The sequence below is a fragment of the Pinus tabuliformis genome, chromosome 8, assembly GCF_031772625.1.
Source record: "Pinus tabuliformis cultivar Carrire ecotype Pingquan chromosome 8, CPIR1, whole genome shotgun sequence".
NCBI classification, from domain to species: Eukaryota; Viridiplantae; Streptophyta; class Pinopsida; order Pinales; family Pinaceae; genus Pinus; species Pinus tabuliformis.
Window position 1 is genome coordinate 1,789,782,903 of NC_142294.1, and position 14,425 is coordinate 1,789,797,327.

Sequence of the window (14,425 nt, forward strand, 5' to 3'; positions counted from 1 at the left end):
TTAACGACAAATCCCATGGTTTAAAGACGCCGGAACACGTCTCTAGCCAAAAAAAAAATTTGCTAAAATTTGGAGATCCCACCGAGCCCTGGAAAGTTCTCTGATACCACTTGTTATGCTCTCAACCTGCAAAGTAATACCCAAACACAGAATATGTGAGAAAAAATACCGAGAACACTGAATATGCGAAGAAAAGATACCCAGAACACAGAATAGCAATGATTTTATTATTCAGAGAGAAATGTTCACAGGTCTCTTCGAGGGGGCAACCTCCAATAGAGCAGAGCTCGATTACAAAAACAAGACACGATACTCCTCGCAGGGAGTCTCTATCCTTTATATATGACTCATACATGCAATACCACGGGCCAATACCGTGGGTTTTATTACCATCTATCTAATATTACCGCCCATTTGCAACTAACTGTGGTCCCGTCATTAATTGCGGGTTAACCACTTACAAATATTAATATGGGCTTTATTGACTCTTGACTATGACGTGATCCCATGACATAAATAAGGGGGTTAGGGTGGGACCCTAATAATTTGTGATTGTACTTTTCGAATAAATTAAATAATAAACCTAAATATTGATTCTAAATAGATTACTGATGCATTTCCGCCAAATTTTAAACTGATCCACTAAAATATACTAAACATGTATCTGCAGAAAGTGATTTTATTTTCTAATACTAAAATCCAATTTTTTTCCTAGAGGTAAAAAAAAATGCATGCATCTTTTAAAACATGGTGAATCTTTTAACTATTTGGACTAATCTGTTTGTTTGGATCAAATTTACATGCCATTAACTAATCAGTTGGCAATAACCTACTGTTCTTTGCCCTCTGAAAACACAAATCAATCAAAACACAAAAGCGTCCTAACCATTCCAAAAACTAAGAGGGGGATGTTCCTCAACGCAGTCGTTGCTCTCTGGTTTTAATGTATTTTCAAGCTGGGATAGTCTTAGTGCGATGAACTTACCTTGGCATCCTCTGCATGACACCTGGTCCAAAGTGGTTGCAGGTAACGGTTACCTTCATGTTTTTATCACCTGCATAGTTATCGCTGTGGCCTAAAAGCATTACATGCATGCGTTCATACAATGAAAGAATAATCACTATCGCTATAGAATATGTAGTATTGTAGATTTCTAGAATATAGAATTTGATGACAAATAAAAAAAATTAATTGCTTAACTATTTCAACACAATCCCTAAATCTACAATCTACATAAACTATTATTAAATTTTAAAATATTGCTAAAATCGGCCATCAGGCTTTAAGTAAACTTGCCTTGTCATGATAAGTGAAACGGTTGTTGGAAATATTAATAGCTGTCGAAGCAAGTGAAACATCAATGAGACCGTCTAAGCACTTGGAGAGGGTGTTGTGATCGATCCATATATCTTTAGAACCAGTGATAGATATAACATCTGGATCCTGTTTTGTCATCCAGGTGACGGACTCCGTCACCTCAACGTTACCCACGATGCTGGGTTTACAGTCATGGATGTTCAACCCATGAATAATAATGTTGTTCACGTTGTCAAGGCGGATGCAAGGCCCATTACTGATCTCAACATTGGCCCCTCTTCCATCAATAGTCATGTGGCTTGCAACAGAGAGGGGCATCTGAAGCTTTATGTTCATATCTTTACCAAAAACAATCCATAGTGGATTCTTGCGGGTCACTCCATATCTCAAACTACCGGGCAACGGATTTGTGGGATTGTCATCAGGGGTGGTGACGGTGTAGATCTGTCCTCCTTTTCCTTCATTGGCGGTGCTTCCGAAGCCATAGAATCCAAAGATTTGGAACCAAATGTTATGGAAACAACTCACAAGAAGATAGAAAAGATAGATCAACGACTTGAAAATCAGCCTCTTCGAGGGGAATCCTCGTTTACATTACACAAATGAAAAAATTTTGGACGCTACAAATGACAAGACATCCTTTCTATATATAGGCGTCTAAGGGGTCATAATATAATCAGAGCCGACGTAACAATAATAATATAAATGCACAACAATAACAAAAGTGGGCTTCTATGGGGCACAATAATAACAATATGTGGACTACTTGGGTACAACAATATAATAATGGGGGTTGCACTAATAACAATAAGGGGTTACACTAGTAGTATAGGGACCTAATGCATTCAAACATCATGAGGAGAATCCATAGTTATGAAATCTTATTCCTATATGAAATAAGTTTGTAAAAGAAAAGAAAAATTAAGAGAAATTGATTTAAATTATTTTGACTAATCTCATGGAAACTATATGCTCAAGATATAGGTGAAATGATCATCTATCCAAGAATGATTGATGGTGGTTACGAAGTTGAAAATCCTAGGGACAAGGCCATTCTGGTGATGTTGGAAACCCATGACATACATTGATCATCATGAAGTATGTTATGGAAAATGTGTTATGTTATTTAGAGAAAGAAAGGGAAATTCCTTCGTTATAAAACTATATAAGTCTCAAGGATCTTCCTTTGTGAAGAATGCTTGTCAAGTAATGGATTGCCCAAGGTATCGGGGACGCAAAGTAGGAGGTGCTTGGACTTGGAAGGTGTGTGGCCTACTAGGGAAGGGGATAGTTGAGTGAATTGGTTTTTAACGATCCATTTACATACTCATTGGGATCATGAATTCATTGGGAATGTCCAAGAAAAGAATGAGTTTCATTTGTTTCGTGTGTAATCCTTGTAAAGCAACAAAAACTATTAAGTAATTTGGTGGAATGCTAAGAGGTCTAGAGGTAAGTAGACAGTTAAAGCGTTAAGGCACTATCGAAGAAGCAACTAAAGACATGGAAAATGTTACTGATATGAAAGTGGCATATCCGTTCTTCTAAATTGAAGAAATCTTGAAGAAGCAATATCTGGAAAAGGAAGAACAACATCAGGTTGACGTAAATATCTTGAAAGCTAAATTAGAAGAGAAAGATAAACTATTATGATTTCAAGACAATACTAAGATTTTGGATGATATTCTTAGTAGTCAAAGGTCACCTACTATCAAAACTGGTCATGGCTTTTATGAATCTGTTGAAGGTGAATCTAGCTCACAAGGTGAGGCAAGGAACTCTAATGCAAAATTTGAAATTCTCACCAAGGAGATGAGAGGTGAACCCCATCAACAACCAAAGAAAGAAAGTATTCAAAGAAAATCTTTTAATCCCAACTATGGAAGTGATAGACTGTTATGTCCTCCGATGAATAATGTTGCATGTTTTATATGTCGTAATTATGGGCATGTTGCAGCAAGATGCAAAACTAGAATGGTTCAAGACCATCACACAGAAAGAGCATCACATTCCAGGTAATTTAAGTAGTATTGTTTTTCTTAAAATATGTTTGGTCACAAAGCCATTGACTGCCATAGAAGGAATATGAAACATATGAGATGTTATGCATGTAACAAGCTTGGACATATAACAATGTAAACTTTTAAACGGGAACTGTAAACTCAAAATGAGAACTCTAGCCAAAAAAACCCCTTAAAAACATCAAAAACATTGCTAAAAGAAAAAAGTGTTGATGCTGGAATAACACTTTTTTTCTAGGGTAAATTTTGAACATGTTTTAAAAATGGCGGTGAAAACCAATTTTTTATGCAAAAATTATCCAAAAAACGCCCTCAAAACAAAAAGTGTTAACGTTGGGATAACACTTTTTTTTCCCTTTTTTTTCAAGGGTAATATTTCAACATTTCAAAATAATCGCGTAAAATATTTATCATGACCCTGAAAAAGATTAAAATTTCAAACAAATAATGAAGACATAAAATAAAACTAAAAATTAAAAAAATAAAACAATTAAAAAACACAAAACAAAAAAAGTTTAAAAATTAACAAAACATTAATTAAAGCATATACTAAAAAAAGAACATAAAAAAAACAAAAAAAAAAATCAATCATAAAAATGTCAAAAAAAACTAATTAAAAAACTAAAAAACACTTAAAAATTATAAACAAATAAATAGTAAAAAAACATATATAAAAAAATGTGAAAAAAAAAAAATCAAAAATCTTGTAAACAATAAAAAAAAATTGTCAAAAGAAAAGAATATATATATATATATATATATATATATATATATATATATATATATGTTGAAAAGAAAAAAAAAATTAAGCAAACTATAAAATTTACACAAAAATAGAAAAATTTGAAAAACATTATGAAAAAACTAAAAAAAAAATGAAAATTAAAAACAAACTAAATTTAATAAATACATAGAAAATTAACAAAAAAAAATAATTTAAAAACTAGTAAAATTAAGATTAAAAGGTTAATTACTTAAAAATATATATATTAAAAAGACAAAAAAAAAAATAAAAAAAAAATTATCTCATAAACCATAAAAGAATTAGGAAAAAAAAACAAAATTAAAATATATATATATATATATATATATATATATATATATATATATATATATATATATATATATATATATATATATATAAATAAAAATAGAAATAAAAACATTAAAAAAAAACTAGAAAAAAAAATAAAAACAAACTAGATTAAAAAAAAAAACATAGAAAACCCACAAAAATAAAAATAAAAAACTAGTAAAATTAACATCAAAAACATTTTAGAAAAACTAAAAAAAGAGAAATACACTAAAATTAAAACCAAAAAAACCAAAAAATTAAAAAAAATAAAAATTAAAGATATGTCTTTTCAAATTAAAAAAAAAAATAAAATAAATAAATAAATAAATAAATAAAATTAAAAAAGTTTACAATTTTTAAAGAAACATTTATTTATCTATTTTAAAAAAAAAGGAATTAAAATTTTTTAATACAAATCGTTTTTTTTATTTAGAAAAATATATATTAAAATTTTTTAGATTTTTTTTTGTAAATTTGTCTACTCCTATTATTATACAAAAAAGTTTACAGTGAGGCAGCCCTCAAAAATCTCTCCATACTGACTATGGATTTAGTAGTGCTCTTACATTGGAGGGCAAAACTTCCCTTTGAATCTAACCTGACCCACAAATAACCATGAACAGACCGACAGACTATTGGTAGTTGACTAAGCCCATCTATACCATAAACTACCCAGAAAGTAATACAAACAGAGGTAGAACCTTGCTGAGTACAAGCAAGGACAGAATTGGAGACAGACTTTAACCTGAACATCACTAAGCCATACAATAACTTTATCGAAAACCAGCAGCCAGGAACGGGTAATCCTGAAGCACCAGAGAAGCGCATTCCTGTTGGAGTTGTGCATCCACTGAATCATTGAGAGTACCTGAGAAAGGAGGGAGCTGCAGATCAACCCCTGGGTTGGCCAATCGATCTGCTACCTTGTTGGCTGTGCGCTTGACATGCTTGAAAATAATGCTATTGGGGCGCCTAAGCCTTTCCTCCAAAGTTTCGAGCCTACTAAGCAACCTCCAACTGGACACTATTTTAGCTGCTCAGGTGCCTGCATCGATTCTTGTAGCTGCATTGATGAGGATAAGGGAGTCTCCCTCTACTTCTAGCGGGTAGAAATTGTGTTGATCGGCAATGCATATCCCTCTCCACAAGCCTTCCAATTCCGCAACATTGTTGGTGTCTTTGCCTATCGAACCATAGTAGATATGCTCAGCTACTCCTCTGTCATTTCTGAAAACTCCTCCATATCCTGCCGGCCCAGGATTTCCTTTAGCTGCTCCATCAAAGTTCAATTTGAAAGAGGAAGCAGCTGGAGGGGACCATTGTATAGGGGAGACAGGTTTAGCAAGGGGACGGGATTTGATGTTAGGCAAGCAGGATAAGTTAAGATTCCAGGAGTTCATGATGAGCTGCTCTTGAGGAGAGTCCGGCCAGTCAGTTTCTAGCCAAGATCGAAGCGCCAGAGTTTCTTGGAGATTTTGCTTTAAGAGGAGCCAGAGTATTTCTATAGGCCGTCTACTATTGTTGAAGACTCTGTTGTTCCGTTCCTTCCATAAAATCCAGTAAAGAAAACCTGGAATGAGGTTCCATAGAGAATTAAGGATGGGGCTATGATAAGGGTGCTTAGGCCATGTTCTTAGAGTGTTTGCTATGTCCCCCTGCCTAACTCCTGCTCTTTTATTACATGATCAACTTTCTCCCATAGCTGAGTTGCGAGAGGACAGGTCTCCATTAGATGCAGGATGGTTTCCGAGTGAAGAGTGCAGTTGGGACATCTTGAGGGTCCGATGAAGCCCCCTTTTTGTAGATTGTCCCACGTTAGGATGCACCTCTTACTTAAAAGCCATAGAAAGGTTGATACCTTGGGCCAGAGTCTGGACTGCCAAATACGATCCTAGAGCTGGTCCGTAGCTGTGTTGCAATTAGAATAACGTAATCTATATGCCTCCTTAGTGGTGAACATACCCTTTGTAGTCTATCCCCACCTCAGTTTGTCCTGCTGAGTCGAATACTTGATTTTTCTATGACTTAACTCCTGTTCTATTTCTGTATAAGTTTCTCCGTGCCAATCGAGCTGCCAGGAGCTGGCGGGTTTCCATTGTTGGAAATCTTGAAGCAGGTGTTGCTGCCAGAATTGAGAGACATGAGTGAGGTTGGCTTGCTGCATAGAATTCTGCCAGATAGGTTTATGGAAGATCGAGGCGAGTTTCGGTAACTGCTGCCATGAATCCTCCCAAAACCGTGCAGAGTTTCCCGAATGAATTTCCCAGAAGCTATTCTCTTGTATGAAGGCGCTATGAATTTTGGAAGCATTCCAAATCATGGAGCCTGAGATGCTAGGACTGATTCTATTGAGTTCGTCCCAATGACTTCCTGGCACATATTTGGCTTGCCACAGCTTCGCCCAGGGAATACGTGGCTTCACTAACCAATTCCACCATACTCTGGCTCCCATCGTGTTATTGCTTTGGAGAGGATCCCGTAGTCCTAGTCTACCATTGAATTTCAGCTGGCATACCTCTTTCCAATTGACAAGGGCCCATTTCCTGTTGAGCCCCGTGGAGCCCCATAGAAAACTCCTTTGAAGTTTGCAGATCGCCTTAAGAACCCATTTGGGAGCTGCCAATATAGAGAAGAGATACAGAGGCATAGCTTGAAGGACGGACTTGATTAAAATGAGTCTACCTGCTATGTTGAGCTATCAAAATGTCCATGAGGAAAGTCTGGCTTCTAGTTTGTCCAGCAGCGTTCGCCAAGAAGCATGCTTAAGGGCGGAGACCATAAGAGGAGCTCCCAAGTATTAGGAGGGAAGCGCTGCAATGGAGAATCCTAGAATAAGGGCAATGTTTTTTTGAGTGGAGACAGGGGTGTTGAAGAAGAAAAGCTGGGATTTTGTGGCATTGATCGAGGTTCTGAAGGCTTCTGAGAAAAGAGAGAGCAGGGCTTTAAAGGCTTTGGCTTCTAGAGAAGAAGGATGACCAAAGAGCATCGTATCGTCAACAAACTGTTGATGGGATAGGGGATGGAGACCATGGAGTGCAATATCTTTTATATCTTGAGAAGAAATAGCATGATGAAGGAGGCGGCTGAGACCTTCAGCCATGAGGACAAATAGGAAGGGGGATAGGGGATCCCCTTGACGAATGCCTCTAGAGGGGCGGAAAGGAACAGATGGAGAGCCATTGAGGAGGACCGAGAAGCAGGGTGAGGTAATAAGATTCATTATCCATCGGGTCCATGTGGCATTAAAGCCGAAGGCCAACAGCATTTGATGAATATATTCCCAACTGAGCTTATCGAATGCTTTGGAGAGATCAAGCTTCATAATCATACCTGGTTTTCTTAGAATTTTTAAGGAGTGGATCACCTCGTTTGATAGAATAATGCCATCCATTATCTGACACCCTTCTACATATCCAGTCTGTTCCGGAAGGATGAGAAGAGGGAGAAGAGGTTTGAGCCTATTTGCCACTACTTTGGATATGAGTTTGTAGATAACATTACATAGAGCAATCGGCCGGAATTTGTCTGGCGTATTTGATTCCTCCCCTTTGGGAACTAGAGCAATGAAAGTAGAATTGAGGGAAGGGAGGATACAGTGCATGGATCTTGATTCTTCCACTAATTCCCAGACTTCTGTGCTGATCAATTCCCAAAATTCATGAAAGAAATTGGAGGTGAAGCCATCAGGGCCTGGAGCCTTGCCATCCTTTAGCTGAGCCATTGCCTCTTCTACTTCCTGCATAGAGACTTGTAATAGATTTTGATTATGATCTTCTGTGATTATTTTGGGTATGTGCTGTGTGATAGATCGTATGGCTATGCATCTACTTCCTGTTTGTTCTTTGAGCGCTTCCTGGAAGTACTCTTTGAATTCCTTTTCAATGTCTTCATGCCTTTCTAGTCTCTCCCCTTGACTGTTATTGATGAAGGCTATATTGTTGCGCATTCGTCGTTGTATGGTGGATCGATGAAAAAATTTTGTGTTCTTTTCCCCTTCTTTAAGCCACCTGATTCTGGATTTTTGGCACCAAAGGATTTCCTCTTGTAGTCTTCGAGCTTCTATTTCTGTCTAGAGGGTTTGCTCCTTATTTGCTAGTTCCTCTGTTCTTCCCTCTAGGATGATGGTTTGCTGTAGAGCACACATATTCTGCTCCAATGTTTTCCTGGTTTCCAGAATGTTGCCAAATTGGGTTTTATTCCAGACTTTGAGCACTTGCTTGAGATTTTTTAGTTTATGTTGAAATTGTTACATCTTTGCACCTGCTGGGGGAGTAAAGGATTTCCACGCAGCTCAGACCATTTCTTTGAAGTTAGGATGTGTGAACCAAAAGGCCTCAAAGCGAAATGGACGATTGCAATGTTTACCTGGACGTGTCCATTGAAGCATAATGGGCCAGTGATCAGATCCACCCGGAGGTAGGATGGAGGCATGAAAATCCCCTCCCAAATGTATAGCATTGTCTGAAATGAGAAAACGATCTAACCTGGAGGCAATATTTTGAATTCCCCTACGTTTGTTTGTCCAGGTGTACGTGCCATTTGAAGTCTGAATGTCCATGAGATGATTGCTTTGAATGAATTCTTTGAATCCTGTGCTGTCCTCTTCTAACTTCGAGTGGCCTCCCTTTTTTTCCTCTAGATTCGTGATAATGTTGAAATCCCCCCCGCTGATCCATAGAGGGAACTGTCTGTTAGAGTTAAGAGCTGTAAGTGCATCCAACACTTCTAATTTATGATGTAAGTCTTGCGGGAAGTATGTATTAGTGAGAAGAACGTGCAGATCCATCCCAATGAGATGAAATGAAGCTTGAATGAAACAATGAGTGGCATGAAAATCTTGAAGCGTCAGGATCTGCGGATTCCAAGCTATAGCTAGGCCACCAGAGGCCCCTACCGCATCCACTGAGACTAAGCAACTGCCTGTCCATGCTTTGTTGAGGATCCGTTCGAGGGCAGCACTATTACTTTTTGTTTCTTGTAGAAAAACTAGGGAAGGCTTCTCTAGCTGAATCATGTTTTTTAACATTCTGTGTTTTGAGGGGCTGTTGAGCCCACGGATATTCCAGGAGATGAGCTTCATGAGGAACAGTGGGGTTGGGACTTGTAGAACTTCGTCAACTTTGGAAATCTTCCTGATTCCATTAAGATTTCTCCTAAAATGATGGTCCTTTGCAGATTAGTTTTGCGCCCTCTTTTTTTTGTTTCTTTTAAGATTTTCTTTCCATCCCAGGGACATCCTGCTTGTATACCTAGACATTTATTATGTTGAGCTTTGGTGAGAACACCTTCCAATCGATCTATTTCCCTAGGTATTGAGTTGTACTCTTTTTGCTTGCATGCTGTTTCGAGTTTGAGTATATCCAGTCCCTCCAGACTCACAGTCTTTGGGTCTTCCTCCATTGTTGTGGGGATGTTCTGGCATTCCTCTGGGATATCATCTTGTAAACTGAGTGCTAAAGCTGCATCAAGTTCCATCGCTAAAGGTGGCATTTCATCTTATAAAGCCGACTTTTTCGATTCTGAGGAGAAAAGAAGGCTGGAGGGCTTAGAGGAAGATGGGGGCGGGTTAGATTTGAGACTCTGGGAGGGAGATGGGCGCGAAGGGGAAGCCTGAGAGTCATTATGTTGCTTTTCTGAAGGATCTTGAGGGGTAAGAATTTGGAATATGTTCTGGGTTTCAGCTTTTTTGGGGCTGGAGGGAGCAACATGATGTTTTTTAGCATGCCTACGGCAATTGGGCACCTTGGTAAAGCCCTTAGAGTCTTTGCTGGCCTCATTAGCAGGAGATTTGATCTGAGTGTTCAGAGGACAATCCTGAAAAAGATGGCCATGTTCATGGCATTTGCGGCATCGAAAAGGAATATGATCATAGTCTAATGGTTGAATCCATTCAAAATCATCATGGAAAAGACTTACCGAGTCTACAAGGGTTTTAGTAAGATGCATCTGGACGCAGATCCTAGAGTAGGAAGTATATCTTCGATTTTTGGTTTCCTAAGCTACTTTTATGAAAACCCCGATGCTATTGCCAATGTCCTTTAATGTTTCTTCTTTCCAGTATTCTGCAGGTAAATAATACATGCGTATCCACACTGGAGCATGACTAAGATCTTTTGTATCTGGATTGAACCTGGGTTTCAAGTCACGAAGAAAAAGACCCGAGGAATTGAAGAAGTACGGACCACCCTCAAATATGCGGGATTTTTCCTCCAGGCAAGAGAATATTGCAGTGAAGAAGCCTTTGGGGCCAAGTAGCAAGGTGAATTGTCCTTTGGGCTTCCATTTTGAGGCTATCCACCCCTGTAGGGCTTTTTCGGTTGGCCAAAAGCCAAGAAATTTTCCAATGAGAGCGTGATCCTTCATGTATTCTATTTCGCCGTTGATTCTGTGGCTAGGGAGCTCAACTTTGATTCGGTCCGTTGCTTTGGGAATACAGGTAGCCGAAGTCGCCTTTGGTTGTGACACCAGATGTTCTGGATTCGCCCCCTTTTCGTTTTCTTCCTTTTCACGTGCTACTATATGCTCAACTACTATTTCAGTTTGAACTGAGCCCTGTTCTTGTCCTGAAAAGTCGCCTGGAGGAAACAACGATGCAGAGGATTTGAAGATGTCAGATGAGAGGTTATCTGGAGGAGGGGGGAATGGTCCCGCCCCTCCCACAGGGGGAGCCATGACGTATTGTTTACTAGGAGCACGAGGGATGGATCGCCGGTGGCTCAGAAAAGGGATGCGATCGGGTTGGTGCAGAATGCGCAGATCTGAACATTAGCTCAGAGAGCAGAGCCTAGGGTTTTTCGCCTCTCCTTGCAATGACTTTCTAAAATTTTTTAGATTAATTGATAAACAAATTTGTTTTTTTTTATTATTAAAAAAAACAATTATTAAAAAAATTATTTTTTTTAAACAACGTTTTTTGTTATTTTATTATTTAAAAAAAAATTACAATTATTAAATAATTTTTTTTTTTTAAACAATGTTTTTTTCTAATTTAAAATGAAAAATTTTAAAACATTTTATTTAAAAAAATAATTATTAAAAAAAATAAATTTGGCCCTCCGGGCCGCCCGCGGTGGCGCGGCCTTGGGCGGGGGTTCTACACACAAGCCTCCTCCCGGTGTTGCGCCACCGCGGTCGGCCTGGAGGGCGGAGGGGCGATTCCGGGAATCGCTCCTCCGCCTTCTGGGCCACCCGCACCACGGGTGAAGGCCTGCGTGCATGACCTCCGCCCAGGGCCGCGCCACCACGGGCAACCCAGAGGGCGGAGGGGCGTTTCCTGGAATCGCCCCTCTGCCCTCTGGGCCGCCCGCGGTGGCACGACTGTGGGCAGAGGCCTGCGTGGAATCGCCCCTACGCCCTCCAGGCCGCCCATGGTGGCGCGGCACTGGGCGGAGGCCTGCGTGCAGGACCTCTGCCTGGCGCCGTGCCACTGCGGGCAGAGGTCATGCACGCAGGCCTCCGCCTGGGGCCGCGCCACCACGGGAAGCGCAGAGGGCCAATTTTTTTTTTTTTTAATAATTTTTTTTTAAATAAAATTTTTTAAAAATTTTCATTTTAAATAAAAAAATAACATTGTTTAAAAAAAAAATGTAATAATTGTAATTTTTTTAAATAATAAAAAAAAACAAAAACCGTTGTTTTGTAAAAAAAAAAAAAATTAATAATTGTTTTTTTTTAAATAATTAAAAAAAAAAAACAAATTTGTTTATTAATATCAAATTTGTTTATCAAATTTGTATAAGAAAATTTTAAATTTTTTTAAATTCTTTTTTGGTGTTTTAAATAAAAAAGGTAAGTTTAAAGAATTTTAATTTTTTTTTTTTTTTGGGTTTAATCAATTTTGTTTTTTATTTCTTAAATAGAAAATACATGATTCTTGAAAAATTTAATTTTTAATTTTAAATACATGTTTTTAAATTTTATTCTTTTTTAAACATGTATTTTTACAATTTTTTATATTTTTTTTCGTTTTTTTTTTTTTTGTAGATTTCAGTGTATTTTTGTTTTTTTAGTTTTTTTTTAAATGTTTTTAATGTTTTTTTTTTTTTTTATCGTTGAAACTACACTAATTCTATTATTTACAGTAACAACAGCGAACCATTACATCCAGGATTACAATTCGCCAGAGGCCTGGGGTGGCACTCTGGATCATAGAGCTTCATTAAGACAATTACCCGCGCAGGGGCCTTCTCCTTGTAACTAAGCACCAGCGCAGGGGTTATATCATTGTGACCGCTACTAAAACTGGAAGCCCATGCAGAGGCAGAGGAGCTTTGGAAACCAAACAAAGCAAAAATGTCTTTCCCACGCAGGGGCAAAAGAGAGAACTGTAAGAAATTCATCAGAGTCCCTCGCAGGGGACGGGACACGCACTGAACAACATAATTGTCAAACCAAACAACACGATTTATGCCATACATTAAGCATTCGCAATAGGGAGAACAGCAAACAAAAAAACTTGAGCTCGAGCTGAGAACTGGAGCGTGGCTGAGCCAGCAACTATTCATCCGAGTCTTCCTCCGAATCTTCCGGATAGATCCAGTATTCGCCTTCTGGTGGGGGTCCCCAGTCATACTTGGCTTTACCCTTCGCAGATGCTGGTTGAGAGGCTGGTGGAACAGCTCCTGGCTCTGATTGTGCCCCTGCTTTTTCCTCAGCAGCCTTGGAACTCTCTGCAGGATGAGTTGGGGCACTGGGTTGCTCCCCTCCTGCATGATGAATTGGGGCACTGGGTTGCTCCCCCCCTTCTTCTTTCGCTTCTTCCATGAATAATACTGAAACATGAGCTTGAATGCTTGAATTACCTTGGGCATTGCTGAAAGAGAAAATCGCTGAGCCAAACGCCGGCAGCGGAGCAGCTCCTGGGTCCTGTGGCCTGGCGTCCATGAATTGCTGCGTCTGGATGGGGTTGGCTTCCTCCACCCTGTGGCACAGACAGCGGCAGCAATTTGAAGACGGGTTGACAGGGGGGCGTGAAGTTCCGCCTCGTCCTGTACCGCGACGACTGAAGGGCCTCTGTCTTGGCGGCATGATTTCCAAGCTGCCTGCAATCCCTTTTGCTGCCCTTTCACCGTTTCCGAAAGCCAGAAGGTGTCTTCGTGCTCGCTCTCTGAGCCTTGACACACAGAGACCCACCTCCACAATTCGAACAGAAAAACATTCCCAATTCTCTCCAGTCTTATGCCGCAGTGGTTGGCATTGGTTCTGGTGAGCCATAACTCGCCTCTGCCACAGCGTATGGTGCTCATCTGTATCCATAAATGGCCGTCCCTTCGATCTATTGCTCTCACGCTTGCCAACCAGGGCGGCGTAGAGCATTTAAGGTTGTGTTTATGCTTGAGCCCGCCCATGTAAACCATGTGGCGTACTATCCTCCCCTTGCGTGGCACCCGCATCCGGGTGAATGATTTTAATGTTAATTTTAGTAGTTTTTTGTTTTTATTTTTGTTAATTTTCTATTTTTATTTTAATCTAGCTTGTTTTCATTTATTTTTTATTTTTTTCTTCTTGTTTTTGTTAATGTTTTTTTAATTTTTCTATTTTGACTTACTTATATATATATATATATATATATATATATATATATATATATATATATATATCTTAAATTATGTTTTTTTTTCCAAATTCTTTTATAGTTTATGACATAATTTTTTTTTATTAACATTTTTTTTTGTCTTATCATATATATATTTTTATATGACTTTCCTGAAGTAATCAACATTTAAAAAAATAAAAATAAAACAACTTAAAAATTCTTTAAGTAATCATAATTTAAAAAAAAATGGACATAATAAATTTTAAAGTGTGAAAAATAAGTCCTCTAAAAAAAAGGTATGATGTATAACGCGTTGCATCAACACATTTCAAAATCAACATAGAAATCACTAACATTTAAAAACGAATATTTATATTTGATACATAAGAATATTTAAATTGTCAAAAATATGCTCCAAAAAATAATTATTTTATTCTGCATCGCCACTTTTCAAAATCGGGTCATCTGCTCCAGGT

General features: G+C 38.3%; 3 protein-coding genes across 3 annotated transcripts; all 3 read right to left on the bottom strand.

Moving 5' to 3' along the window:
• Positions 1 to 806: 806 nt before the first annotated feature.
• Positions 807 to 5,242, bottom strand: LOC149243368 (pectate lyase 1-like). The gene is made up of 4 exons (XM_089371198.1): positions 5,013 to 5,242; positions 1,298 to 1,841; positions 986 to 1,089; positions 807 to 846 (listed from the first exon to the last, which is right to left on the bottom strand). The coding sequence occupies exons 1-4, from the start codon at positions 5,240 to 5,242 to the stop codon at positions 807 to 809; spliced, it is 918 nt and encodes a 305-aa protein (XP_089227324.1).
• A 209-nt stretch (positions 5,243 to 5,451) lies between these two features.
• On the bottom strand, positions 5,452 to 7,061 carry LOC149243369 (uncharacterized). Its single transcript, XM_089371199.1, has 3 exons — positions 6,424 to 7,061; positions 6,273 to 6,322; positions 5,452 to 5,984 (listed from the first exon to the last, which is right to left on the bottom strand). Exons 1-3 carry the CDS (start codon positions 7,059 to 7,061, stop codon positions 5,452 to 5,454), a joined length of 1,221 nt encoding a protein of 406 aa, XP_089227325.1.
• Positions 7,062 to 8,705: 1,644 nt separating this feature from the next.
• Positions 8,706 to 9,494, bottom strand: LOC149243370 (uncharacterized). Its single transcript, XM_089371200.1, has one exon. It carries the CDS (start codon positions 9,492 to 9,494, stop codon positions 8,706 to 8,708), a length of 789 nt encoding a protein of 262 aa, XP_089227326.1.
• Positions 9,495 to 14,425: the final 4,931 nt, after the last annotated feature.